The 25,042-nt window shown below is 49.1% G+C and overlaps 2 protein-coding genes across 4 annotated transcripts; one reads left to right on the top strand and one right to left on the bottom strand.

Moving 5' to 3' along the window:
- Positions 1-378: 378 nt before the first annotated feature.
- On the bottom strand, positions 379-19,327 carry LOC306933825 (phosphatidylinositol polyphosphate 5-phosphatase type IV-like). 3 transcript variants are annotated; one of them, XM_079516155.1, is made up of 15 exons: positions 19,188-19,327; positions 17,667-17,910; positions 16,198-16,398; positions 15,784-15,946; positions 15,465-15,585; positions 14,607-14,777; positions 13,043-13,166; positions 12,340-12,437; positions 11,909-12,033; positions 10,065-10,184; positions 9,748-9,855; positions 8,935-9,096; positions 4,486-4,601; positions 3,564-3,700; positions 379-2,639 (listed from the first exon to the last, which is right to left on the bottom strand). In XM_079516155.1, the coding sequence occupies exons 2-15, from the start codon at positions 17,835-17,837 to the stop codon at positions 2,507-2,509; spliced, it is 1,950 nt and encodes a 649-aa protein (XP_079372281.1). In that variant the 5' UTR covers positions 17,838-17,910; positions 19,188-19,327; the 3' UTR covers positions 379-2,506. The 3 variants fall into 3 exon arrangements, with proteins under 3 accessions (XP_079372281.1, XP_079372283.1, XP_079372282.1); XM_079516157.1 differs by lacking the exon at positions 19,188-19,327 and adding an exon at positions 18,810-18,847; XM_079516156.1 differs by lacking the exon at positions 19,188-19,327 and adding an exon at positions 18,753-18,815.
- Positions 19,328-22,394: 3,067 nt separating this feature from the next.
- On the top strand, positions 22,395-24,057 carry LOC306933263 (gamma-crystallin M2-like; the record flags this gene model as incomplete). The annotated part of the gene is made up of 3 exons (XM_079515403.1): positions 22,395-22,427; positions 23,088-23,330; positions 23,776-24,057. 3 exons carry the CDS (start codon positions 22,395-22,397, stop codon positions 24,055-24,057), a joined length of 558 nt encoding a protein of 185 aa, XP_079371529.1.
- Positions 24,058-25,042: the final 985 nt, after the last annotated feature.

The raw sequence follows: 25,042 nt of genomic DNA, 5'->3' as shown, positions 1-25,042 counted from the left end.
CTGGGTGATCTGTACTGGCCATATATGGAGTGTGTCTTGAGTGTACAGGGTTTGATGAGGTCAGGTCAACATATGGAAAGTCGGAACAGGTCAGCTCCATATATGAAGATCTATCTAATGGTGGCAGCGGGGGCAGTGTCTTGAGTGTACAGGATTTGATTAGGGCCGGGCCTTAATTTTCGGGGCTGTTGAGAACTGTAGGGTTCGCCTAGCCTGGGTAAGCCCACTCCCCCTGCTGGACAACATTTTGCAAATCTGGGGAGGGGTTTACCCAGGCTAGTGTTCGCCGGCTGCCGGTCACAGCTCCACCAATAACCTTGGGGCAGGCCCATCTAGAGTTTAAATGGACAGGTATCATTCAAAAGGCAGACATCGAAGAGGAAGGATGGATGGGGAAGGATCAACATATCGAAAGTCAGAACAGGTCAGCTCCATATATGGAGATCTAAGGGTTTGAGGTGAGATGTAGGTTTGCTGGCCAATATTGATGACATCAGGGATCTCCATATATGGGCTTAATATTGATGACATGTGATGTCACGAGGCATGACCATATATGGGGCATGACTGACTGACTGACATAGTAAATGCAACTTGCAGTTGCAATAGTGAACAGATTTTGACCATAAATTGTTCAATCTTGGAAAATCAAATTCCACCTAAGTTTCAAACATTTTATTATGTGGAGTTACAGTACAGTATGTCAGAGATGTTTCAATGTGATAGAAAATGATGTACACAGAGGTCCTGAGGAAACCATGAACAAGACAACACAGGCACTTAACCCAGAGTGTAATTCATAGTTTGTTGCATGACTGTTGCTCACCAGTCCAGTCCAGAAGTGCTAATTCCGTGTCCGACAGTCATAATACAAAATATAAATTAAGCTTGACCTCTTAAACCCTCTATATTTGGTCTGCTCTTTTTTTCACAACCCCAAATGTCTTCTCCCAAAATAGCCGTGCTACAAGTTCACAATACTGTACGTACTAAAGCGTTATTCATAGTCTGGATTTTCGGTGGTGAGGTGACCACCGAACTACACGTGCCGCAGTGAAGACCAAACCACCGCCATCGCCCCAGCCCTTCTCTCTGTTTTTACTCACCACTGCTCAACGTTATTTCAGCTCCGGTGGACACCTCACCACCGGAGCTTGTGGTCACCCCACCACCGAAAATCCAGACTATGAATGAGCCTTAAGGCCTATTCATACTCCACTTTTAGGTGATAAGGTGACCACCAAAAATGACATGATGTCACGCTGTGGTGAGCGACTCACCGCAACACATCTGTTTTTACTAACCATCGTTTCGGTGGTCACCTTATCAGTGAGTAAGAATAGGCCTTTAAGCTTGTAGATCAGCTATTTTCACTAAATGTTCTATTATGACATGCCCAGAAGAGGGACATGTGGGTTCACATGGTTAAGAGTGAATGACACCTGATTCACTGATCTTCATGCAAGGACCAGGAGCATCAGAATTCCTTTTAGCTCAGTATTATGCGGGCGTTCATATTCTCGTCCAAAGATTACAGTTCTAGGCAACGAGCGCATTGCAAAACGATTGGCAGATAAAACCGACGCATGGAACCACTTTGGAATTATCCAATCAAGGTCACAGATCATTTGAAGAAAATGGCTTTGATCACCAGGGAATCAAATCAATTTGCTCTCCCTGTAATTTGACACTGTCTTGTCTATTGAAATATCATATGTTATCTGTGTAGGTACTGTAATGTGTTGTCACTGGTCCTGCCTATGGCCGATCCACAAGCTTGAGCTTGTTGGTCAGGTATTTACCACTTGACACCTTCATACGACGGACTATTAATTGGGCAATAGGCGTATTAAGCACGCAGCTGGGAATTCAAAACCTTTCCCTACCTAATGTTTGCCGCATCGTCAAGGCATTTGAACACTAATGCAGCGTTTGAGAAAAGGGTTAACCTAGCATTACGGTCCTCATCAACCTTGCTCGTTAAATACAAAATAATTAGAAAAACAAAACGATGCAATTATACATTCTCGACGGTTAATCGCGTCACGTCACAGTGTGTGACCGACAAGTCCCGTTTGTGCAGAGTGGGACTACATAAATAAGAACCCAGACGGCTGTGCACACACATCAGTCCGTCTGACCTGGAGGTCCCTGACCTGGAGGTCCCTGACCTCGCACGCAGCCAGCCTGCAGCATCCACCTCTGCCCCAGCATTTCACCAGGACACAGTTACCAACAACGCCCGCTAGAGGGCGGCCAACCACTGCTCAGTCACTAGGACTCCTCGGGTTCTTTTGTTCGTGTACTCTGGGGTTCCCTCCCTCCTGGGTGGTTTTCAGGGAGCATTTTGGTCTGGGTGTGGTTCCAGAGAGTGCCCGCGTTAGGAGACGGAGCAGGCGGTGCTACTGCCCTGGTTCTCCTGTCAGGAGACGGAGCAGACCGTGCTACTGCCCTGGTTCTCCTGTCAGGAGACGGAGCAGACCGTGCTACTGCCCTGGTTCTCCTGTCAGGAGACGGAGCAGACCGTGCTACTGCCCTGGTTCTTCATGGCCTCTTTCCTCTGCAGCTCTCTGCTCATCCTCCTCCTGATGCCTTCCAGGTAGAGGCTCCGGTCAAACTGGCCCGCACCCAGGGGAATGCTGGCAGACACACATTCACACAGGCAAATAGAAGAGTACATGATTGTTATTCTCACACCCATGGATTCAAGTTCAGCCATTTGAATCCATAGAAGCCAGCATGTCTTCTGTGAAAGCACGCTTGCGCACCGAAAATAATAGCAGATCTAATATACCTATTTTCGGTATACAAAGTAAGAAGCATCTTCCAGAAACATGAATGGTCTCAGAAATGTGATGATTTCTTCAGCTGGTCGGCCTAAAACATCATCACATTTTCAGCCTTGAGATTGTATTTTGCCCTATTCCTCACGTCTCAACCACTGAAACCCTATTGCATTGCTGTTGGGCAGAAACCCCACATCCATATACTGTACAAACACGAACGCATCAAAAGTAGCAGATCCACAATGCGGCGCAAAGCGGCACATTCTGAGCTTGTAGATCTGCTCCTTTTGATGTTTCTTTATGAAATCCTGAAAAGTAAACGTTTTGGACATATGAGGTTTCCACTCTACAGCGACTATTTACTTCAGGGATCTGTCTGTTCCCCCTGTCTGTTCCCCCTTGGTGTTCTACACACCAAGGGGCACCTATCTTTCCGTATCCCTTATCTTATTAGAAATGTTATATTATTTTGAAAAACATTTTAAAATGGTGAAAATTGCCGCACATCATCGCGTTGTGAGCTTGTATCGGCTATTTCCGCAGAACGTCACCTATTTTAGCCAAATGTTTGCCTAAATATGACATGTCATGATGACATGGGGGCCCTCTTTAACGCCTAGATGTTAACGATGAATCTTTAATTGCAAGGGCCATAACCCCTTTCTTACAGAATGCAATGCTTTATTTGCAGAGGCAGCCGTGCTTTTGTCTTTTTTTTGGGTCAAACTATTTGGAACAACACAGCGTTAACGTGGCAGGACATCCACCGGGACTCACTTGTCTCTCCCCGGCCGCAGTTTGACCTGGAACGCTCCCATGACGGGCCGGTGGTCCGAGGTCTTGATGCTGGAGCAGCTGCCGTATTTGACCACCTTGATGTCATCAACCTGCCTGTTCCTGAACACAATCCTGTCCTGTGGACACAGGGAAGAGGCATTGATTGAACACTAGTAACACTTTATAAAACAGCACCGAGGTACAGTAAAGCAAAAAGAAAAAGTCCTGTCATTTTGTTCACAGTCCACGAATCAATACAGTATGGGGGGGGGGGGGGACTGTCATTCCGAAACAGGAAAACGGCATTTCTGAAAACCATTGCCACATATTTGGAAGCACAGAATTTAAGAAAGTCGTTGCGTCTGTAACATAAAGATTTTCATTCACTGGAACAAAGGGCACTGGTTAGAAACACTGGGCAATAATTGGAAATAGTGATTAGAAAGGGTGACATCTGACTTGGTCATATACTGTATGACCTAACAGTGGAATACCTAAATATGCGTATACTATACACTATAGAGTGCTATGTCTACATAAAGTGCTATTTAAGTTAAATAAGTTGAGCCTATGCATACGCCTGTACGTCGTCGGGGCTAGGGCAAGTGCTATGGGCTATGATGGAGTCTGAAGAGGTGGGTTTTCAGAATATGGCGGAAGATTGGGAGTGAGTCTGCAGTTCTGATTGTTATGGGAAGTGCATTCCATAGTTTTGGAGCCAGAAAGGAGAATAGTTTGGGACGTGTGGAGCGTTGTTGTCCCACCGTTTTTAGTGAAGGTACTTCCAGCCTTCCTGCGTCGGATGATCTGAGCGAAAATCATTTGAGAAAGTCCCTGTCAAAACCTTTACAGATGAAGGTCATCTGAAGCCTATACTTTTGGGGGTCCTAGACATGAAAAGGTTTGAGAAGCACTGCCTTACTGTGAATGAAGGTGTCCTCTGCTTGGACGTGGTGTCATACACGTCACAGCCGATGTCAAACTTATAGGTGGGGCGGAAGTGAATGGACGCCTCCTGGAAGCCTTTGAAGATAGAACCTAGAGAGCATGTCTCCACACACACACACACACACACACACACACACACACACACACACACACACACACACACACACACACAGAGACAAGTTTAACACCTAGAACGCCCAAGGATATTTGTAACCATTAAATCAGGACGCCCAGAGATTTGTTTCAAGGTGCACAAGGCGCCATCTTGGATGTAGCTGAAGTAGCTAGATGTAGCCAAATCACCCCCGAGGGGATCGACAACAACGGGAAGTATGATTACTTATAACGCGACAAGCGACAGGACACGATGGGCCGTCAAAAACATCATCTTTGGTTAGAATTGGATGGATTGATTTAGATTTTAGATCAAGAGTTATTCACGTTTGAAGATTTTTCCTCTCATCCACTAAAATGGAGGGGGAACACTTTGGATGACGTCCCAACCGGAAATTACATCGAATGTTGCTCAATCGACGCTCCCAGCCTGTGGAGCGGTGCGCTCCCAGCCTGTGGAGCGGTGCGCTCCCAGCCTGTGGAGCGGTGCACTCCCAGCCTGTGGAGCGGTGCGCTCCCAGCCTGTGGAGCGGTGCACTCCCAGCCTGTGGAGCGGTGCACTCCCAGCCTGTGGAGCGGTGCGCTCCCAGCATGTGGAGCGGTGCGCTCCCAGCATGTGGAGCGGTGCACTCCCAGCCTGTGGAGCGGTGCGCTCCCAGCATGTGGAGCGGTGCGCTCCCAGCCTGTGGAGCGGTGCGCTCCCAGCCTGTGGAGCGGTGCGCTCCCAGCATGTGGAGCGGTGCGCTCCCAGCCTGTGGAGCGATGCGCTCCCAGCCTGTGGAGCGGTGCGCTCCCAGCCTGTGGAGCGGTGCGCTCCCAGCCTGTGGAGCGGTGCGCTCCCAGCCTGTGGAGCGGTGCGCTCCCAGCCTGTGGAGCGATGCGCTCCCAGCCTGTGGAGCGATGCGCTCCCAGCCTGTGGAGCGGTGCGCTCCCAGCCTGTGGAGCGGTGCGCTCCCAGCATGTGGAGCGGTGCGCTCCCAGCCTGTGGAGCGATGCGCTCCCAGCCTGTGGAGCGGTGCGCTCCCAGCATGTGGAGCGGTGCGCTCCCAGCATGTGGAGCGGTGCGCTCCCAGCCTGTGGAGCGGTGCGCTCCCAGCCTGTGGAGCGGTGCGCTCCCAGCATGTGGAGCGGTGCGCTCCCAGCCTGTGGAGCGATGCGCTCCCAGCCTGTGGAGCGGTGCGCTCCCAGCATGTGGAGCGGTGCGCTCCCAGCCTGTGGAGCGGTGCGCTCCCAGCATGTGGAGCGGTGCGCTCCCAGCCTGTGGAGCGGTGCGCTCCCAGCCTGTGGATCGGTGCGCTCCCAGCCTGTGGAGCGGTGCGCTCCCAGCCTGTGGAGCGGTGCGCTCCCAGCCTGTGGAGCGGTGCGCTCCCAGCCTGTGGAGCGGTGCGCTCCCAGCCTGTGGAGCGGTGCGCTCCCAGCCTGTGGAGCGGTGCGCTCCCAGCCTGTGGATCGGTGCGCTCCCAGCCTGTGGAGCGGTGCGCTCCCAGCCTGTGGATCGGTGCACTCCCAGCCTGTGGAGCGGTGCGCTCCCAGCCTGTGGATCGGTGCGCTCCCAGCCTGTGGAGCGGTGCGCTCCCAGCCTGTGGAGCGATGCGCTCCCAGCCTGTGGAGCGGTGCGCTCCCAGCCTGTGGATCGGTGCGCTCCCAGCCTGTGGAGCGGTGCGCTCCCAGCCTGTGGATCGGTGCACTCCCAGCCTGTGGAGCGGTGCGCTCCCAGCATGTGGAGCGGTGCACTCCCAGCCTGTGGAGCGGTGCACTCCCAGCCTGTGGATCGGTGCGCTCCCAGCCTGTGGAGCGGTGCGCTCCCAGCATGTGGAGCGGTGCGCTCCCAGCCTGTGGAGCGGTGCGCTCCCAGCCTGTGGAGCGGTGCGCTCCCAGCATGTGGAGCGGTGCGCTCCCAGCCTGTGGAGCGATGCGCTCCCAGCCTGTGGAGCGGTGCGCTCCCAGCATGTGGAGCGGTGCGCTCCCAGCCTGTGGAGCGGTGCGCTCCCAGCATGTGGAGCGGTGCGCTCCCAGCCTGTGGAGCGGTGCGCTCCCAGCCTGTGGAGCGGTGCGCTCCCAGCCTGTGGAGCGGTGCGCTCCCAGCCTGTGGAGCGGTGCGCTCCCAGCATGTGGAGCGGTGCGCTCCCAGCCTGTGGAGCGGTGCGCTCCCAGCATGTGGAGCGGTGCGCTCCCAGCATGTGGAGCGGTGCGCTCCCAGCCTGTGGAGCGGTGCGCTCCCAGCCTGTGGAGCGGTGCGCTCCCAGCCTGTGGAGCGGTGCGCTCCCAGCATGTGGAGCGGTGCGCTCCCAGCCTGTGGAGCGATGCGCTCCCAGCCTGTGGAGCGGTGCGCTCCCAGCCTGTGGAGCGGTGCGCTCCCAGCATGTGGAGCGGTGCGCTCCCAGCCTGTGGAGCGGTGCGCTCCCAGCCTGTGGAGCGGTGCGCTCCCAGCCTGTGGAGCGGTGCGCTCCCAGCCTGTGGAGCGGTGCGCTCCCAGCCTGTGGAGCGATGCGCTCCCAGCCTGTGGAGCGGTGCGCTCCCAGCCTGTGGAGCGGTGCGCTCCCAGCCTGTGGAGCGATGCGCTCCCAGCCTGTGGAGCGGTGCGCTCCCAGCCTGTGGAGCGGTGCGCTCCCAGCATGTGGAGCGGTGCGCTCCCAGCCTGTGGAGCGGTGCGCTCCCAGCCTGTGGAGCGGTGCGCTCCCAGCCTGTGGAGCGGTGCGCTCCCAGCCTGTGGAGCGGTGCGCTCCCAGCATGTGGAGCGGTGCGCTCCCAGCCTGTGGAGCGGTGCGCTCCCAGCCTGTGGAGCGATGCGCTCCCAGCCTGTGGAGCGGTGCGCTCCCAGCATGTGGAGCGGTGCACTCCCAGCCTGTGGAGCGGTGCACTCCCAGCCTGTGGATCGGTGCGCTCCCAGCCTGTGGAGCGGTGCGCTCCCAGCATGTGGAGCGGTGCGCTCCCAGCCTGTGGAGCGGTGCGCTCCCAGCCTGTGGAGCGGTGCGCTCCCAGCATGTGGAGCGGTGCGCTCCCAGCCTGTGGAGCGATGCGCTCCCAGCATGTGGAGCGGTGCGCTCCCAGCCTGTGGAGCGATGCGCTCCCAGCATGTGGAGCGGTGCGCTCCCAGCCTGTGGAGCGGTGCGCTCCCAGCCTGTGGAGCGGTGCGCTCCCAGCCTGTGGAGCGGTGCACTCCCAGCCTGTGGAGCGGTGCGCTCCCAGCCTGTGGAGCGGTGCGCTCCCAGCCTGTGGAGCGGTGCGCTCCCAGCCTGTGGAGCGGTGCGCTCCCAGCCTGTGGAGCGGTGCGCTCCCAGCCTGTGGAGCGGTGCGCTCCCAGCCTGTGGAGCGATGCGCTCCCAGCCTGTGGAGCGGTGCGCTCCCAGCCTGTGGAGCGGTGCGCTCCCAGCCTGTGGAGCGGTGCGCTCCCAGCCTGTGGAGCGGTGCGCTCCCAGCCTGTGGAGCGATGCGCTCCCAGCCTGTGGAGCGATGCGCTCCCAGCCTGTGGAGCGGTGCGCTCCCAGCCTGTGGAGCGATGCGCTCCCAGCCTGTGGAGCGGTGCGCTCCCAGCCTGTGGAGCGGTGCGCTCCACAGCCTGTGGATCGGTGCACTCCCAGCCTGTGGAGCGGTGCGCTCCCAGCCTGTGGAGCGGTGCGCTCCCAGCATGTGGAGCGGTGCGCTCCCAGCCTGTGGAGCGATGCGCTCCCAGCCTGTGGAGCGGTGCGCTCCCAGCCTGTGGAGCGGTGCGCTCCCAGCCTGTGGAGCGGTGCGCTCCCAGCCTGTGGAGCGGTGCGCTCCCAGCCTGTGGAGCGGTGCGCTCCCAGCCTGTGGAGCGGTGCGCTCCCAGCCTGTGGAGCGGTGCACTCCCAGCCTGTGGAGCGGTGCGCTCCCAGCCTGTGGAGCGGTGCGCTCCCAGCCTGTGGAGCGGTGCGCTCCCAGCCTGTGGAGCGGTGCGCTCCCAGCCTGTGGAGCGGTGCGCTCCCAGCCTGTGGAGCGGTGCGCTCCCAGCCTGTGGAGCGGTGCGCTCCCAGCATGTGGAGCGGTGCGCTCCCAGCCTGTGGAGCGGTGCGCTCCCAGCCTGTGGAGCGGTGCGCTCCCAGCATGTGGAGCGGTGCGCTCGGTTATGATATCATTAATGTTCCGTCCTGTGATTAATCTCCGTCCTGAGCATGGGATTATTTGATAGGACGGAGACCTCAGTTTATGCCGCTCAGAGTGTTAACCATATTTTCCAAAATAGCAAATAAGCAATATTACGTGTATTTCGCATTCGCATTCGTGATTTATTTTGCGAGAACGCAGATTAATTAACGCACTGGAACCAACGGCTGGGCGCTAGTCGTACCGTCTTTCATCTCCTTGGCGAGCTGGTCGTGCTGCAGCAGGAGGTCCATGTCCGTGCCGACCGTCTGCCTCAGGATGGCTTCCACGCCCGGGCGATCTTTACTGAGCCGGAAGTTGAAGTCTCCGAACCAGAAGACCTGGTCGAATCTGGTGGTGACGTCAGCTGTGGCGGAGGAACAACAGGGCTTTGAGATCATCATCTGAGTGTTGACAAGTACCGGTAATTCACCGTTACCAACCTCCTGGATTCAAGAGTCTTTTTATCACCACAAAACAGTAGTATAATTCAGCTCCATTTAATTCATTAAAGATAAGATAGATAGCCTTTATTGTCCACAGGGGAAATCCATTTTTCTCAGGTTAGTAGACTACAAACAGACAAGTCAATTAGTTAATAAACAGGTAAAGAACACCAGAGTAAATATTTTTGAATCCAAGCACAAGCTCATAGCATGGCTATGAGCTTGTAGATCTGCTATTTTTGAAAAATCGTGAAAATGTGGCGCAAATCTTTGAATATATATTCTTTCAGAGCAAACGTTTTTAACTCAAACCTTTGCTTCTGGGAGGTCCCTGGAACAACATATTTCCAGGCCAAATACATACAATTCTGGGGGTCCTTGACATGAAATAGTTTGAGAACCACTGATATAGAAACATAGGGTTTTTCCGAAAACTGTCAGACATTTGTAGAATCGTCCTTAGGTCTAAATGGGTTAAACAGCTTGTAGATCTGCAAATCTCAGCCCACAAACAAAGTATAAATGAAGCCTTGTGATTGACAACACTACTAAGTGGACACAGACAGACTTACAGGCTGTAGAGCGATATGGATTGGTGTCAGGAAGGCTTTTGGGAAGAGCGAGTGCTTCAATGATCTTGTTATAGTCCAGGATCCTTTCATAGACTTTGGCATCTCCAGCTGGAAGAGAAAGGAAATAGACTTAAAAGCAGTTGTCTGTGTGATGCTGTGCTGTGCGGTGACTACTACAGTGTGTGTGTGTGCGTGCGTGCGTGCGTGCGTGCGTGCGTGCGTGCGTGCGTGCATATTATGGTCGATGGTCGTAGACTGATAGTAGGAATACATTTTGCAGGGATGAACGTCATCACGTGTTAGGATGCAGTACTCACAGGTAAAGTGGGAGGTGATGAAGAGGAAGGACGTCCCGAAAAAGGTGAAGGCCACGCCCACGGCCCCTTTGGTCTTGATCTGGGAGATGATCCTGGTGGTGACCGTGGCGTGCTCCACCTCTGTGTTAGTAAGAAAATACATTTTACTTTGTTGTTAGCTTGTAGATCACCACCAATAGAGGGTATGTACATGCATAAAGTGAATGGCAAAATCGAGTGGCAAAGTGAGTTTAACATTGTTTAACGTTTTTTAATGCAATCAGATAGGACTTTTCTGTTTGGATGTATAGGCTGTCAAGGCCAGAAAGTAGTTCTTTGCCACTCGGTAGGCGTTCCTGCATAACCTCCGGGTTTGATGATGATGATGTCACACGCTTACCCTATTATCACCATTTGTTTCCTCTTTTTCTTTTGGAGGGGTCTATATTTCAATACAGCAATGTATTGATATGAACACATTGATTCCCATTCACAAGTTACCCGAGTTAATTGATAAAGACCTCTTTCCCTCCCAAACACGAGTTATGTTTTCATTGTGGGGGCGACTGTGGCTCAAGAGGTAGAGCAGGTCGTCCAATGATCCATGGGTCGGCGGTTCGAATCCCGGCTCCTCCTGTCTACATGTCGAAGTGTCCTTGGGCAAGACACTGAAGACACTTGGTACCTTGCATGGCTTCTGCCGCAATCGGTGTATGAATGTGTGTGTGAATGGGTGAATGTAATGCACAATCTATGTAAAGCGCCTTGGATAAAGGCGCTATATAAATGCACCATTTACCATTTTATTTTATTTACCATCGTTTTATTTGCCGTTTATGATAACTTTTAAGTCATACAAGGTTTTCCTCGGATAGCCTAGGATACGTCACACGTTTGGATCACGTGACCGGGAAAAAAAATCACTGAGCCTGGTTTCTCAGTGATTCTGGGTAATTGTAGATTTGTATTGTTATTACAAAACATAACCACTTCAGCCCCTATACACATTTCGGCTATTTGAAAGTAGCCGGTCTACAAGCTCACAACAATGCGTCGCATTTCACTGAAGTGAAAAAGAACAAACACTGTCTTCAAATGCAGTGGAAAAACTTTAATAGAGAACCAGCAACGTTTCAGGCTATACGGCCTTCATCAGACTATCTTTATGTCTTCAAATGCAGTGGAAAAACCTTAAATAGGGAACCATGCGGGTGTTTTTTTCTTTTTCATGACGTCGGGCACTTGGTTGTCCCTCTCCTACGCACCTGTCACTTGTAGGTGTGCAAAAGCCTTGCTTTTGTATTCACTTAAGTAAAACATTGGACTACTTTTTTCCCCACCACTGACAGTACTGTTCTGACCTGAGCAGAACCAGATGAGGTCTCTCCTGATGAAGACAGTGAGGTACAGGACACACTGACAGTACTGTTCTGACCTGAGCAGAACCAGATGAGGTCTCTCCTGATGAAGACAGTGAGGTACAGGACACACAGACAGTACTGTTCTGACCTGAGCAGAACCAGATGAGGTCTCTCCTGATGAAGACAGTGAGGTACAGGACACACTGACAGTACTGTTCTGACCTGAGCAGAACCAGATGAGGTCTCTCCTGATGAAGACACCACTGACAGTACTGTTCTGACCTGAGCAGAACCAGATGAGGTCTCTCCTGATGAAGACAGTGAGGTACAGGACACACTGACAGTACTGTTCTGACCTGAGCAGAACCAGATGAGGTCTCTCCTGATGAAGACAGTGAGGTACAGGACACACTGACAGTACTGTTCTGACCTGAGCAGAACCAGATGAGGTCTCTCCTGATGAAGACAGTGAGGTACAGGACACACTGACAGTACTGTTCTGACCTGAGCAGAACCAGATGAGGTCTCTCCTGATGAAGACAGTGAGGTACAGGACACCGTGTGCTGCTGCGTACAGCATGACGTAATACGGTCCTAGAGTCTCCTGGAGACGGGTCTCCCATTCCCTCCTGTGGACGCAAGCGCATGAACACACAAACACGCACGCACGCACAGTCGCACACACACACACAAATCCACGCACGTGGATGGACGCGCACACACATAAACGCACGGACACAAATAAGTTATTGCCGGTGATATTATGAATGCATTTAATTTTGCCTTTTCTGCCCTTATTTTTAACCCTAACCCTAAATTGTTGCACCAAAAATAGCAGATCAATAGATCTACATACAACACAATTTCTCTTGCGAGGACAAAGAGAATTGTCCTCATATCCTCATATGAACCCCCTTTTTTGCACTGTGGCCTACCTGTCTGGACAGCCTTCCTGGACACCGACAATGTAAAAGTCTTGTGCGAAGTCAGAGTCGGTGGGAAGCAGCAGGTCATCTAGGTTCTTTGGAAGCCCCTGATTGAAGATACAATCGCAGTTAGTTTGGAACCCCACATGTGCCAGGATGGATCAGATGTGTTTCAACAAATAGCCACAGAGTAGGGCTGGGCAATTAACTCACCCATCGGCGAGTTTGCCTTTTGACGGCTATTTTCGTATGTACCTCGGTGCCGATGACGCCTTATAATGCCTTTTTGAGTGGTACCAAAAAAACGAGCATGGTTGCTATGGTTAGCAACCAAAAAAACGAGCATGGTTGCTATGGTTAGTACGTCAGAGCGTTGGACACCAAGACCGGCTGTTGGCTGAGCGTGCCTGGAACCTGGTTCCTGGTTCTAATGTACAGTAACTATAACAATAAATGTGTAGTTGCACCACTCAGTTCACACGGGTGTGATTTTTCAATAACAATTGATTACGGTGATCAACTGCGTCCAGTTTCCCCTCAACATATATTGACAATTTCGTCAACAAATAAAAACTAGACTCAAATGTTAGGACGTGACTAGTGGACAAGAGATGCAGTATAAATCATTTTACACTTGGTTGCATGCTGAAAATAGCTCATCTACAAGCTCACAGTCACATGTATGTAGACGCCCACCCTCCCTGTCTCGTACCTTCTCTCCCTGCATGTTCCACGTGGCTATGTAGACGCCCACCCTCCTGTCCGGGAAGTAGCGGTCCAGCTCTTCAGCCCCGAGCAGGGCGCCGTTTCCCAGCACGCTGCCCTCCAGAAAGCTCCTGCCAGAGACGGAGAGCATGGGCGTCATCAGTACGAGAATATTGGGAGGGGGGAGGGCGGCCGGCCTAACATCCGTTCAGCGTCCGTTCAACTCCTCTACCCCCCAATCCCCCAAGTCTGCCTGCATCTCAGCATCTCCCCGCCAAGGAGGCGGGGCAGCTCTTAAGCTGTGCTAGAAAAGCACTGTCTCTCAAAATGATTGATTGATTGATTGATTACTTTATCAGCCATAAAGGTAAACAGCACAGAGGTACAGTTTAGACAAGACATTTAGACTAAGAGGATTACAACACAATGTCCTGGGGACTCCTGGGGTTTCCCTTGTGGTCCCGTGTAATCAATTAATTTAAGTCTGCTTGCAGATCTGTTTACATGGGACTGGACCTGAGCAGAACCAAACGAGGTCTCTTCTGATGAACATGAGAGAGGGCAGTGGTTTTCAAAGTGGGGTCCGGGGACCTCCAGGGAACCTCCAGTGGTCTCCAGCGAAACGTGTTAAAATAGCATCACAATCACTTTAATCACTCTCTAACCCAATTTTATCCTTCAGCTATTCAAAAATAGACGATCTACAAGCTCAAGACACGTTGTGAGCTTGTATATCCGCTATTTTAGAACAATCTTGAAATATCTTCGGCCATATTAGCTACGTAACACCGCTGCAAGATGCAGTACTAAAATTCGGACTTAGCTGGCTAATCCCCCCCCCCCCTCCTTCTCCGCTTTACCCGTGCAACCAACCCTCTGAGGCCTTCGTTAAGGGGAGAGAGAACTCTCGCCAACGCCTTCGTTAAGGGGGAGAGAGAACTCTCGCCAACGCGGCTCCAGGTGTGTTGTGCACTAACGGAGCGCTCCTATTGGCTGGTGGACTAAGTGAGATTAAAGCGCCAGCGGAGGCGGCATGAACATTAAGTCAACCCGTAACTGCAATTTGTTCTCGTTCGCTGACTCAGCGCTGTGGGTCTCGGGGACGAGGACAAGACGCTAGTTGACGCGGCGAAGCCCTCAGTTCTGAACTCGCCGAATGTGGCTCTCTGACAACAAACTGTCACTGAAACATGATCCCTTCTTTTTGGGTCCAAACATAACCTTAGTAATGCCAATGACTTCAAGGTACCGGCGAAGAAATAGTGGTCACCTATTTCGTAACTGTTGCACCTCTACACACATGTACAGTATGGAGAACACACAAATTATTTGAGATAATCTTTTGAATTATATTTTTTCATAATCGTAAAAAAAAGGAATAAATAAATAAATACTAGCATAAATAGCAAATGCATAAATAGCAGATCTACAAGCTTACAAGCCTGTAGATCAGCTATTTCCACTATTTGTAAATCTTTTCAAAGTATAAAGTTACTCGCAGCCTAGGTGCCCAGACGGTTGAGCTAACCGTCCGGGGCCATAAACCACTGCTTCTAGAGCCCACGCCGTACCTGTTCCTCACGTCCTGCGGCCTGATGGGGTTGAGCACGCTCAGGTTGGACCTCAGGGAGCTGACGGAGGTGCTGTCCGACGACATGCTCTCCATGAGCCGGCTGTCACTCAGGTTCCTGTGCAGGCTGCGCTCGCCTCTGGCCTGCGCGCCCAAATCCGCGCCGCAGTCCCTGCCAATGGCAGTGGTGGAAAGGGACTTAACACATTTTGTGCCCAAAACGTCTGTGGACGTCCTGGGTATTACTGCACGTGCATAGCCCAAGACGTCTGTGGACGTCTTTAAAAAAAATAACACTTTTTTTTTTTTTTCTTTAACACGTGGTGCCAAAGTTTGTGTTTTCGCCATTGAGAATGCATTTGGCGTTTAAATTAAATAACTCAGAAACTATAAAACATTTCAAAGTAAAAAGTTCCAGCATGTGTCTCCACAGTCAGCTGAATTATAAAAAATGTGAATGGATTTTCTAGGTGAAAGTGATTTTGGGCAGTATTGCGTGGGCTCTCAATGTGTTAAGTACCGTTACTTAAGTACTGTGCGTACTTCCAACTTCCAATACTTTGACTTCTACTCCACTTGCATCTCGGAGGCAAATATTGTACTTTTACACCAGTTACTGGTTACTTTGTAGATTGATTATTATTACAAAACATACATTAAACACTTCAACACTGTATACATTTCGGCCATTTGAAAATAGCCGATCTACAAGCTCGCAATGTGTCGACGCAAACAGAAATGTAATTATTATTCATAACATTACGGTTCCAAAGACAAAACCACAATTAAATTGTTAGTCGCAAATTCTCTGTGTGCCAATTAGTCGTGTAATAATATGTCCTAATCATGACAGCCCTACCTGTCAATGCGGTTCGCCGTCCTTAAGGTGGTCGACGCGAAGCTCTTCTCCAGCGCGGGTAGAGGCCCCGTCGGCTGCACGGGAGACAGGCGCACCTTGGCGGACCTCACCCCCCGCTCCCCTGTCGAGAGTTAGTACAGATTAAATATGGCTTAATTTGGCCATAGTGCATTATTTATTTTGATTATTGCCTTGCTACTGGTCATTGGCTTGCTACTGGTCATTTCATATTTAAGTTATCTAAGTTAACAAAAAAATACTATTTGTACGACAAAAATAATCGTCAACTAAACTAAAGTCATGATGTTGACATCAATACCTGTGGGGTCGTGCGGTGGGTTGCGAGGCCCCGTCATCTCATACTCCGACAGACTGTGGCCCCTGGCCCGGAGCTCACGGGGGCCGATGGGAGGCATGGTGAGGCCCTTGCCATTCCTGGACTTGACGGCACCGCTGAGGGCGAACCCCGTCGTCTGGTCCTCCTTCAGGGCAAGGAAAGGCAAGTTTATTTGTAATATAGCGCATTTCATTTAATTTCACAACAAGGCAGTTCAATGTGCTTTACACAATTTAACATATTGTTTAACTATATTAACAGGGAACACCTACTCAGGTGTTCCCTGTTAATATCGTTTTTTAGGATATTTCCATTGGGGAAAAAAAAACATATACAGTCTTATATTCAGGACAATAGGGTATTAGTCGACGAAATCAACACTGAGCTGCAGCAGACCTTGAGGGAGTCTGTGGAGGAGCCGGTGGTGTCGGCGGGGTCGGTCAGACTCTCCTGGCTGTTCCTCAGCCGCCTGCCTCTCACCGCCTCCTCCGCCGTGCCGTCTTTGCCCACCTTCGCCAACCCGGCGGGCCGGGGCCGAGGCGGGGGGTGGGGCTTTGGGTGAGGAGGAGGAGGACCCCTTTCTGGGTGTTGGGAAACCTGGAGCAGTGGCGGACACACGACACAGTAACGCCACTGTACATTGAATCTCATGGACTGTACTTAAAGTGCAATTCTAAAGGTACATTGAATTCTACTCCACTATTTCTACTGCGCTACATCTCTCAGGGCAAATGATTGAACTTGTTGCTCCACGACAATTATTTGACGGCTTTAATTATTAGTTACGTTGCATATTAAGATTATGAATACAAAACATATTATTAACCGCTTAAGCTCAGCCTCAGAATCAGGACCATCTTTATTCTGTTCTTTGACTATATAGAAGTGTCTATCTGTACGTCTCTAAATGTTTTGATGAATTGAACATGGTGGACCCTCTTGTAAACAAGTGTAATGCTTAATTGGGTCGTCCACTCACAGTTAACAGTCTTTGTATTGAGTTTGTGCTTGAAATGTACTGTAATTCTGCAAACTGTTAATAAATACTTCAATCAATCAATCAATCAATCAATCAATCACAAACATCACAGGTTTACATGTGTAAAGAAGTGGGTAAATTTTCCTTTTCTTTTTTTTTCAGAAAAGAGAAGAAAAAAAAGGGAGATAAATAAAGAAAACATAAGAGAAACAAGTTGAGGATAGGCAAAGAAACGATATCTACATAAATACACATAGCATAATCCAGCTGGTACAAGTACGTACATGAGGTTAGACATAAGGTGCATACGGTTGGTAACAAGGTGGTAACACTTCGGTAAATCCATCAGATGTGTACTTGAGATTAGACATTAAGGTGCGAAAGAGCGTCAGTGCGTTCGTTGTACATGAGTGCTGACAAACGTATTTGTGAAGTTCAATCACATAGTCCATAAGGTTAACTTTCACAGGTAAAATCCACATGGAAGATTCACAGGAAAAGTAAAGCTCTATTTTCAGGGTTCCCACACATACTTTTTACCAATGAATTTACAAAACCTTTCCAGAATATTTAACCCAATTTCCGGGCCTATATAATAATTTTGTGCCAAATGTTTTGCTACACCACCTATCCTAGGGCATAGGATCAGGACAAATTCAAGGAATTTCATGACCTGGTGGTGAACCCTGTATTTGGCTATTCGAACAGTTCTACAAGCTCACGTGTCGCATTGAGACACATTGTGAGCTTGTGTTACTTTGAGAAAAAGGTTTGAGAAATTTGAAATGTGAAATTATATGGTACTGGAAGTATATTTTGAGACTTTGACTTGTAACAGAGCACTTCTAACATTGTGGTATTGCTACTAAAGTAAAAACTACTATACCTCAAGTTCCCTGACCTGGAGGGGTCTGAGGGCATCCTTCAGGTCCTTGCAGGTTTTGGGGTCCACTAAGGGGGCTTTGAGCGGCCTGTTGACGCCCAAACTGCCCCCTCCGGACCGAGTAACGCTACTGAGGGGATAGGGGTTGCCGGCGTCCTCCCCATTCTCAGTCATCCTCACATCATGTCCAACACCTGCGGCAGTCAGCTGGAGGCCACTTGTCCTGCCGGTTGCCAGCTAACAGGAGCTGGAAGAGGAGGAGAAAGTTAGACTCATAATGTAGTGGTTCTTAAAGTAGAGTCCGGGGACCCGGGGGGGGTTCTAGGAGGTGGACAGTTTGGACACGTCCGGATCTGGGACTCAGAGGGTGTCCAACTGGAACCAAATGGAGCCGAGGGATCCATTCTGTCCCCTTTGCACACTCTCAAGAGTTAAATGAAATTTGTATTCATCAATTATTTAAATTGGGGCTACCAGGGATAAATATTGGATCACTCTCATACAAAATGAGTGGACAATAATATCACCAGAAACACAAATAGATAGCCCTGAATGTCCACAACAGGTCTGTAACTCTGAGAGTGTTCAAATGGAACCAAATGGGTCCATTTGGTTTCATTTCAACGCTCTCAGAGTTAAGGGTCTTTGCAAATAAAAAATGTGAGAACCAATATTGTACTATAGTGACTCCTAATGTGCCAGACAGTGCAGTGTCATTAGTAAATAAGTGTCATACATATTGTAAATAAGAAAGAATACGAAAATCTGGAGACTTAACATTCAGTAATTGGGTCTTTATATGATTAAAAAAAAACAGAAAATCAAAAAAAATTAAAAATGTTTTTTTGATTGATCGATTGACTGATTGAAGTATGTATTAACAGTTTGCAGAATTACAGTACATTTCAAGCACAAACTCAATACAAAAACTGTTAACTGTGAGTGGACGACACCATAAAGCATTACACTTGTTTACAAGAGGTTCCACCGTTTTCAATTCATCATAACATGTTGATGACCCCTGGTTAAAAAGTTTGAGAGTCACTGATGAACGATGCAGGCCTGCATCGGTTGGAAGTGGGCTCAAACCTCAAACATCAGCAACGTAGCCGAACCTGCAGTGTGTAAACTTTTACAGTTGTTTACTTTTAAAGTCCTATGGTCGCCTCCTGCACATGATACTACGCAGGCGTTTTCAACTCCATCATACAGTCAGAGGGGGGTAGATATAGTTAGTTAGGGTAACCTACTACAGGCTAGTGGTTTTTAGTTGCTGAAGCCAACACTATAGTATTTGGAAGTGACGAAGAGAAAGTACAGCAATAGGTAGAATTGATCATCAGCAGTGATGATCACTGCCTGGTTAGTGGTTAGTTAGTTGACAGTGAACAACACACCGGGGTTCAATAAGTTGTTTTTAAATCGCTAGCAAGGTTAGCACAATGCTAATGACAACAATACATTTTAATCATTAAACACCATGAAATGTATTGTTATTAACTTAAAAGTTCCCGGTTCAGTTACCTCGGACCATGGCAAAGGGGACGGGCAGAGGGAACAGCCAACAGTTAAACCTGTCTTATTTGAAATAGTTCCAGATATGGAATACTTTGTTCGAGCTAACGGATTAGCTACCTAGCGTTAGCATTCCATTTTGATGACTCGCAACTACTTCCTTAGCAACGTTTGACAACACGGCGCGTTGCCAAGAGAGGAACATGGGTCACAGCACCCCCTTGTGGTGTAGGGCTCGGCGTACGACGAGCAACAACTCCAAACGGGGTCAGTCAGTGATATCATAGGACAGTGGTTCCCAAAGTGGGGTCCGGGGACCCCCAGGGGTCCTTGATGTAGTTCCAGGGGGTCCCGTAGTTGGAATCAAATGGACCCTTATGGGTCTGTAACTCTGAGAACGGGTCCGTTTTGGTTCCATTTGCACACTCTCTCAGAGTTAAATTAACATTGATTTTACAATCTAAATTGGGGTTCCCAGAGATAGAAATGCCATTAAGTGCAGTACTTGAGTAAATGTACTTAATTAGTTACTTTACACCACTGTTTATTTTTAATAAGTAAACTAGCAATACCACAATGTAATGCTCATTATAGAAATACAGTTATACTGTAAGTAGGCCTGGCCTATGTATCAAAATGTACTTGAGTAAATGTACATCATACTGCACACGTTCTCCTTTATTTTTTGCTAACGGTGTATATGATGATTTTCTTTTGTTGCATAGAAGTGTATATTTGTACGTCTTTAAATGTTTTGATGAATTGAAAATGCAGGGCCCTGATGCAAACAAGTCTTATAGTGCTTCAGTCAATAAATCAAACTTGATGTACCAAAGTAAAAGTACTAATTTAAATCCTTTATCTATGCGTGAAACGTTTTCAAGAATTGCTGATCTACAAATTGAGTTCTTCAAGCTCAACTTCTTCTTGAAGTTCTTCAACTTCTACAAGCTCAATGCACCAAATCCAGATCCAGCCATCGGTTGTCACAGGGCTACTGCATAGCAGCCCCATGTGCAACCAAACCATGTGCAACCCAGATTCGGCACAAACAAGGGACTAAATTCATTTCGCTCCTATGCCACAACAATGTGGAACGCCCTACCAACAGTCATTAAGACATGTGAATCCCTTGACTCCTTCAAAAACGCACCTACGGGTGCCCTAAAGGGCACCTACGGATGGCTGCAATTCGAAACTGGCCCCCGTAAAATTTGAATCCGCCACCCACCCCTTTTTCCCCTCACAGTACTGTATATGTTTTTCCCACTTTTTACCTCCTTTATGATGATTTCCTGTTTTTGGCTATACAGAAGTGTATATTTGTACGTCTCTAAATGTTATGATGAATTGAAAACGGTGGACCCTCTTGTAAACAAGTGTAATGCTTTATGGTGTCGTCCACTCACAGTTAACAGTCTTTGTATCGAGTTGTGCTTGAATGTACTGTAATTCTGCAAACTGTTAATAAATAATTAAATCAATCAATCAAAACCAACACAGCCGAGCACATCATTCAGACTGGATTTCACCTTGAAATCAATGAAGAAAAGAAAGCCTTTTAATGTTAAGGACCCCTCTAGTTGGGTATGCATGATGACGCCCCGGACCCCCATAACTCTGCATGACAGTGTGCAAATGGTACCAAATGGACCTGGAAGGGTCCATTTGGTTCCATTTGCACACTCTTTCCATTTGCAAACTTTTTATGAAAATAAAACATAGCCTACTGTAAATGTAAATTTTATGAAAATGTTTGAGAATGTTTTTTTATATTTCATCTAATGTATTTTATTTCCATTCAACAGTCAAATTTCATAGTCATTATTTGTTATAGTGGCAATGTGGCTCACAAGCAGGAGAAGGGCGAACACCAAAATTGAGGAGGTGCTAAAGGCCTAAGGCACTGAACTGCACACCAACGTTTCGACCTGTGAGGTCTTCTTCTTCCCTGAGAAGACCTCACAGGTCGAAACGTTGGTTTCTCCATCCATCCACCTTCAACCGCTTATCCGTAGTCAGGTCGCGGGGGCAACAGCTCCACCAGAGTGCTCCAGACTTCCCTCTCCAGAGCAACATTAGTGACTTCCTCCTGGGGGATTCCGAGACGTTCCAAGGCCAGTGAGTCGATGTGTTTCCTCCAACTGCGCCTTGGTCTGCCCTGGGGTCTCCTCCCAGTGGGACGTGCCTCAAGGACATCCCTGAGACGCCAGAGAGGCATCCTAAGCAAATGCCCGAACCCCCTAAGCTGGCTCCTTTCCAGGCGAAGAAGCAGCGACTCTACTCCGAGTCTGTCTCGTGTGACTGAACTGAATCTCTAAGGGAGATGCCAGCCACCCGTCGAAGAAAACTCATTTCGGCCGCTTGTATTTGCGACCTTATTCTTTCGGTCATGAAGTGTGGGTCATGACCGAGAGAATAAGGTCGCGAATACAAGCGGCCGAAATTTACAGCAGTGTGCAGCCTTTTTTCTTCTTTTTTCTGGTGCTGGTACACCTGACACATTCACCTAACCCATGTTACTAGATATAATAATAATAACGCAATAATCAAACTATTGTGTAACCTCCTCAGGATGTAACTAATGCTAAATGTTCAGTATTATTCTATTCAATGTGCTTACTGTATATTCAATGCCATGTAGATCAATGCATATAGGAGGGCTTACTGTCCTATCTACATTACACAGTCAAATGTGTTAATCTAAGTATGAGCCCGTACACAAATGGGACCAAAATACTGTAGACCCTTCCATGTGGTCCCGTGTTGTGTAAACGCTCAATAGGGCATGCAAGGCTGACGTCACGCTAGGCTACTGTACAAAACCACAGGATTTGTACAGTAGCATTGAGCTCTGCAAACTTGGCACAATGGTGTGCTATTCAACCAGTGCACTCAAACAACCAATACCGAACGTGAGCGAACAATGTCAAGGTGTGACTGCTGATTGTTAACCCCCTCAAAGCGGCCTTTGTGTGGGCCATACAGTATACGAGAAATGATGGTGTACAGTAGATTTGGGTGACGTGGCCTGCGCCGCGGGCCTCCGTATGCTCTATGGATTTCTATGGCATGTTGCTGGCTCAGGGGATTTATTTTTTTAGGACAAAAGGACAGCGTGGTGGATCAGGTATAAAAGGGAAGTGTTAACCAGATAGGGTACAGTTCAGCTCAGGAGCAAGAGAAGCAGCAATAGCAGCCCACTGACCAGCAAACATGACCTCCACCGGCATGAACATGATGAGCAAGGTACTGTTTGATTCATTGTTTGATTATTGAACACTTTATTAGACAGAAATGTAACCGGTACAGAGTACAGTCAAACACTTGGGGCTATGATATCTTGCACCACCCCTTTACCCCTTATTCCTAAACGTATTTGCCAATTTCTTTTTTATATTTTGAAAATCCTATTAAAATAGTTCAAATAGCCTACAAGCTCAAGTCAATGTAAATTGGCAAGTTGAACTTTTTGTTTGTTTTCAAAATAGTAAAAAAGGGCAAGGGTTTAGGGATATGGGGTAAGGGGTGGCACAAGACAGGGCCCTCGGTCTAAAAGGATAGCACAAAGAAAGGTCAGGGCATTCCACACTTGGGTGTAAACTCCCTGAACCATTATGTCTCTTTTAAAACTCAGAGCCTGCCATATCCCATAACACTTTAGTCTCCAGAACCCATTTAGTTGTGTGATAGATTATGCTTACATTATAACCAGAACTGAAGAGAGGGTATATACAGTACATTAAACATTAAAACATCGGCTAGTTTCACACAGAACTGAACCAGTCTGAATTTCAAACACGTAACTAAAATATCCCAAGGGTTAATGCGAGCGACACGTGAGCGTGCACAAAATGGGACCCAATTGCTAACTGAGACCTCTCCCACCCACCACCACCACTCCCGCAGATCGTCTTCTACGAGGAGAGGAACTTCCAGGGCCGCTCTTATGAGTGCCAGAGCGACTGCGCCGACATGTCCTCCTACCTGAGCAAGTGCCAGTCCTGCAGGGTGGAGAGGGGCTGCTTCATGGTGTACGACCGCAACAACTACATGGGCAACCAGTACTTCATGAGGAGGGGCGAGTACTCCGACTACATGAGCATGATGGGCATGAGCGAGCACATCAGGTCCTGCCGCATGATTCCCATGGTAAGTATAGGGCCGCAACAACGAACCATTATTTTAGACTTTAGATGTTGAAAAATAGCAGATCTACAAGCTTGTAAGCGTGGCACCGAGTGCCGCGCTACGAGCTTGTAGATCTGCTATTTTTGAAAAATCGTGTATTAAAAAAAATCATATATATTCATTCACAGGCAGCGAACATTTTTAACTCATATCATTGGTTCTGGGATGTCCCTGGAACAACATATTTTCATATTTTCATGTCAAGGAGCCCCATATGTCAAGGGGCTCCTTGACATGAAAACGTTTGAGAACCACTGATATAGAATCATAGCGTTTTACGAAAACTGTCATGATTTAGAAGACATTTTGTAGAATCTGGCCTCAGTCCTAAATTAAAGGTTATAAAAGCCGAGCTATACATTCCAGCAAAAGTCCAACCCACTCTCCCCCGTGTCGTGATCCACAGTACAGGGGCAACTACAGGATGAAGATCTACGAGAAGGAGAACTTCGGAGGAATGAGCCACGAGATGATGGACGACTGTGACAACATCATGGACCGCTACCAGATGAGCAACTGCATGTCCTGCAACGTGATGGACGGCCACTGGCTGATGTACGAGCAGGCCCACTTCAGAGGCAGGATGATGTACATGAGGCCCGGCGAGTACAGGAACTTCATGAACATGGGCATGAGCCAGGGCATGAGGTTCATGAGCATGAGGCGCATCGTGGACTCCTGCTACTAGACTCTCTCTCTGAGGTTCATGAACATGGGCATGAGCCAGGGCATGAGGTTCATGAGCATGAGGCGCATCGTGGACTCCTGCTACTAGACTCTCTCTCTGAGGTTCATGAACATGGGCATGAGCCAGGGCATGAGGTTCATGAGCATGAGGCGCATCGTGGACTCCTGCTACTAGACTCTGAGCCAGGGCATGAGCCAGGGCATGAGCCAGGGCATGAGGTTCATGAGCATGAGGCGCATCGTGGACTCCTGCTACTAGACTCTGAGCCAGGGCATGAGCCAGGGCATGAGGTTCATGAGCATGAGGCGCATCGTGGACTCCTGCTACTAGACTCTCTCTCTGAGGTTCATGAACATGGGCATGAGCCAGGGCATGAGGTTCATGAGCATGAGGCGCATCGTGGACTCCTGCTACTAGACTCTCTCTCTGAGGTTCATGAACATGGGCATGAGCCAGGGCATGAGGTTCATGAGCATGAGGCGCATCGTGGACTCCTGCTACTAGACTCTCTCTCTGAGGTTCATGAACATGGGCATGAGCCAGGGCATGAGGTTCATGAGCATGAGGCGCATCGTGGACTCCTGCTACTAGACTCTCTCTCTGAGGTTCATGAACATGGGCATGAGCCAGGGCATGAGGTTCATGAGCATGAGGCGCATCGTGGACTCCTGCTACTAGACTCTCTCTCTGAGGTTCATGAACATGGGCATGAGCCAGGGCATGAGGTTCATGAGCATGAGGCGCATCGTGGACTCCTGCTACTAGACTCTCTCTCTGAGGTTCATGAACATGGGCATGAGCCAGGGCATGAGGTTCATGAGCATGAGGCGCATCGTGGACTCCTGCTACTAGACTCTCTCTCTGAGGTTCATGAACATGGGCATGAGCCAGGGCATGAGGTTCATGAGCATGAGGCGCATCGTGGACTCCTGCTACTAGACTCTGAGCCAGGGCATGAGCCAGGGCATGAGCCAGGGCATGAGGT

This window comes from Electrona antarctica (genome assembly GCF_951216825.1).
Source record: "Electrona antarctica genome assembly, chromosome: 12".
In the NCBI taxonomy this organism is placed as follows: Eukaryota; Metazoa; Chordata; class Actinopteri; order Myctophiformes; family Myctophidae; genus Electrona; species Electrona antarctica.
Note: the sequence above shows the minus strand (reverse complement) of the source record. Positions and strands in the feature narration are given on the sequence as shown.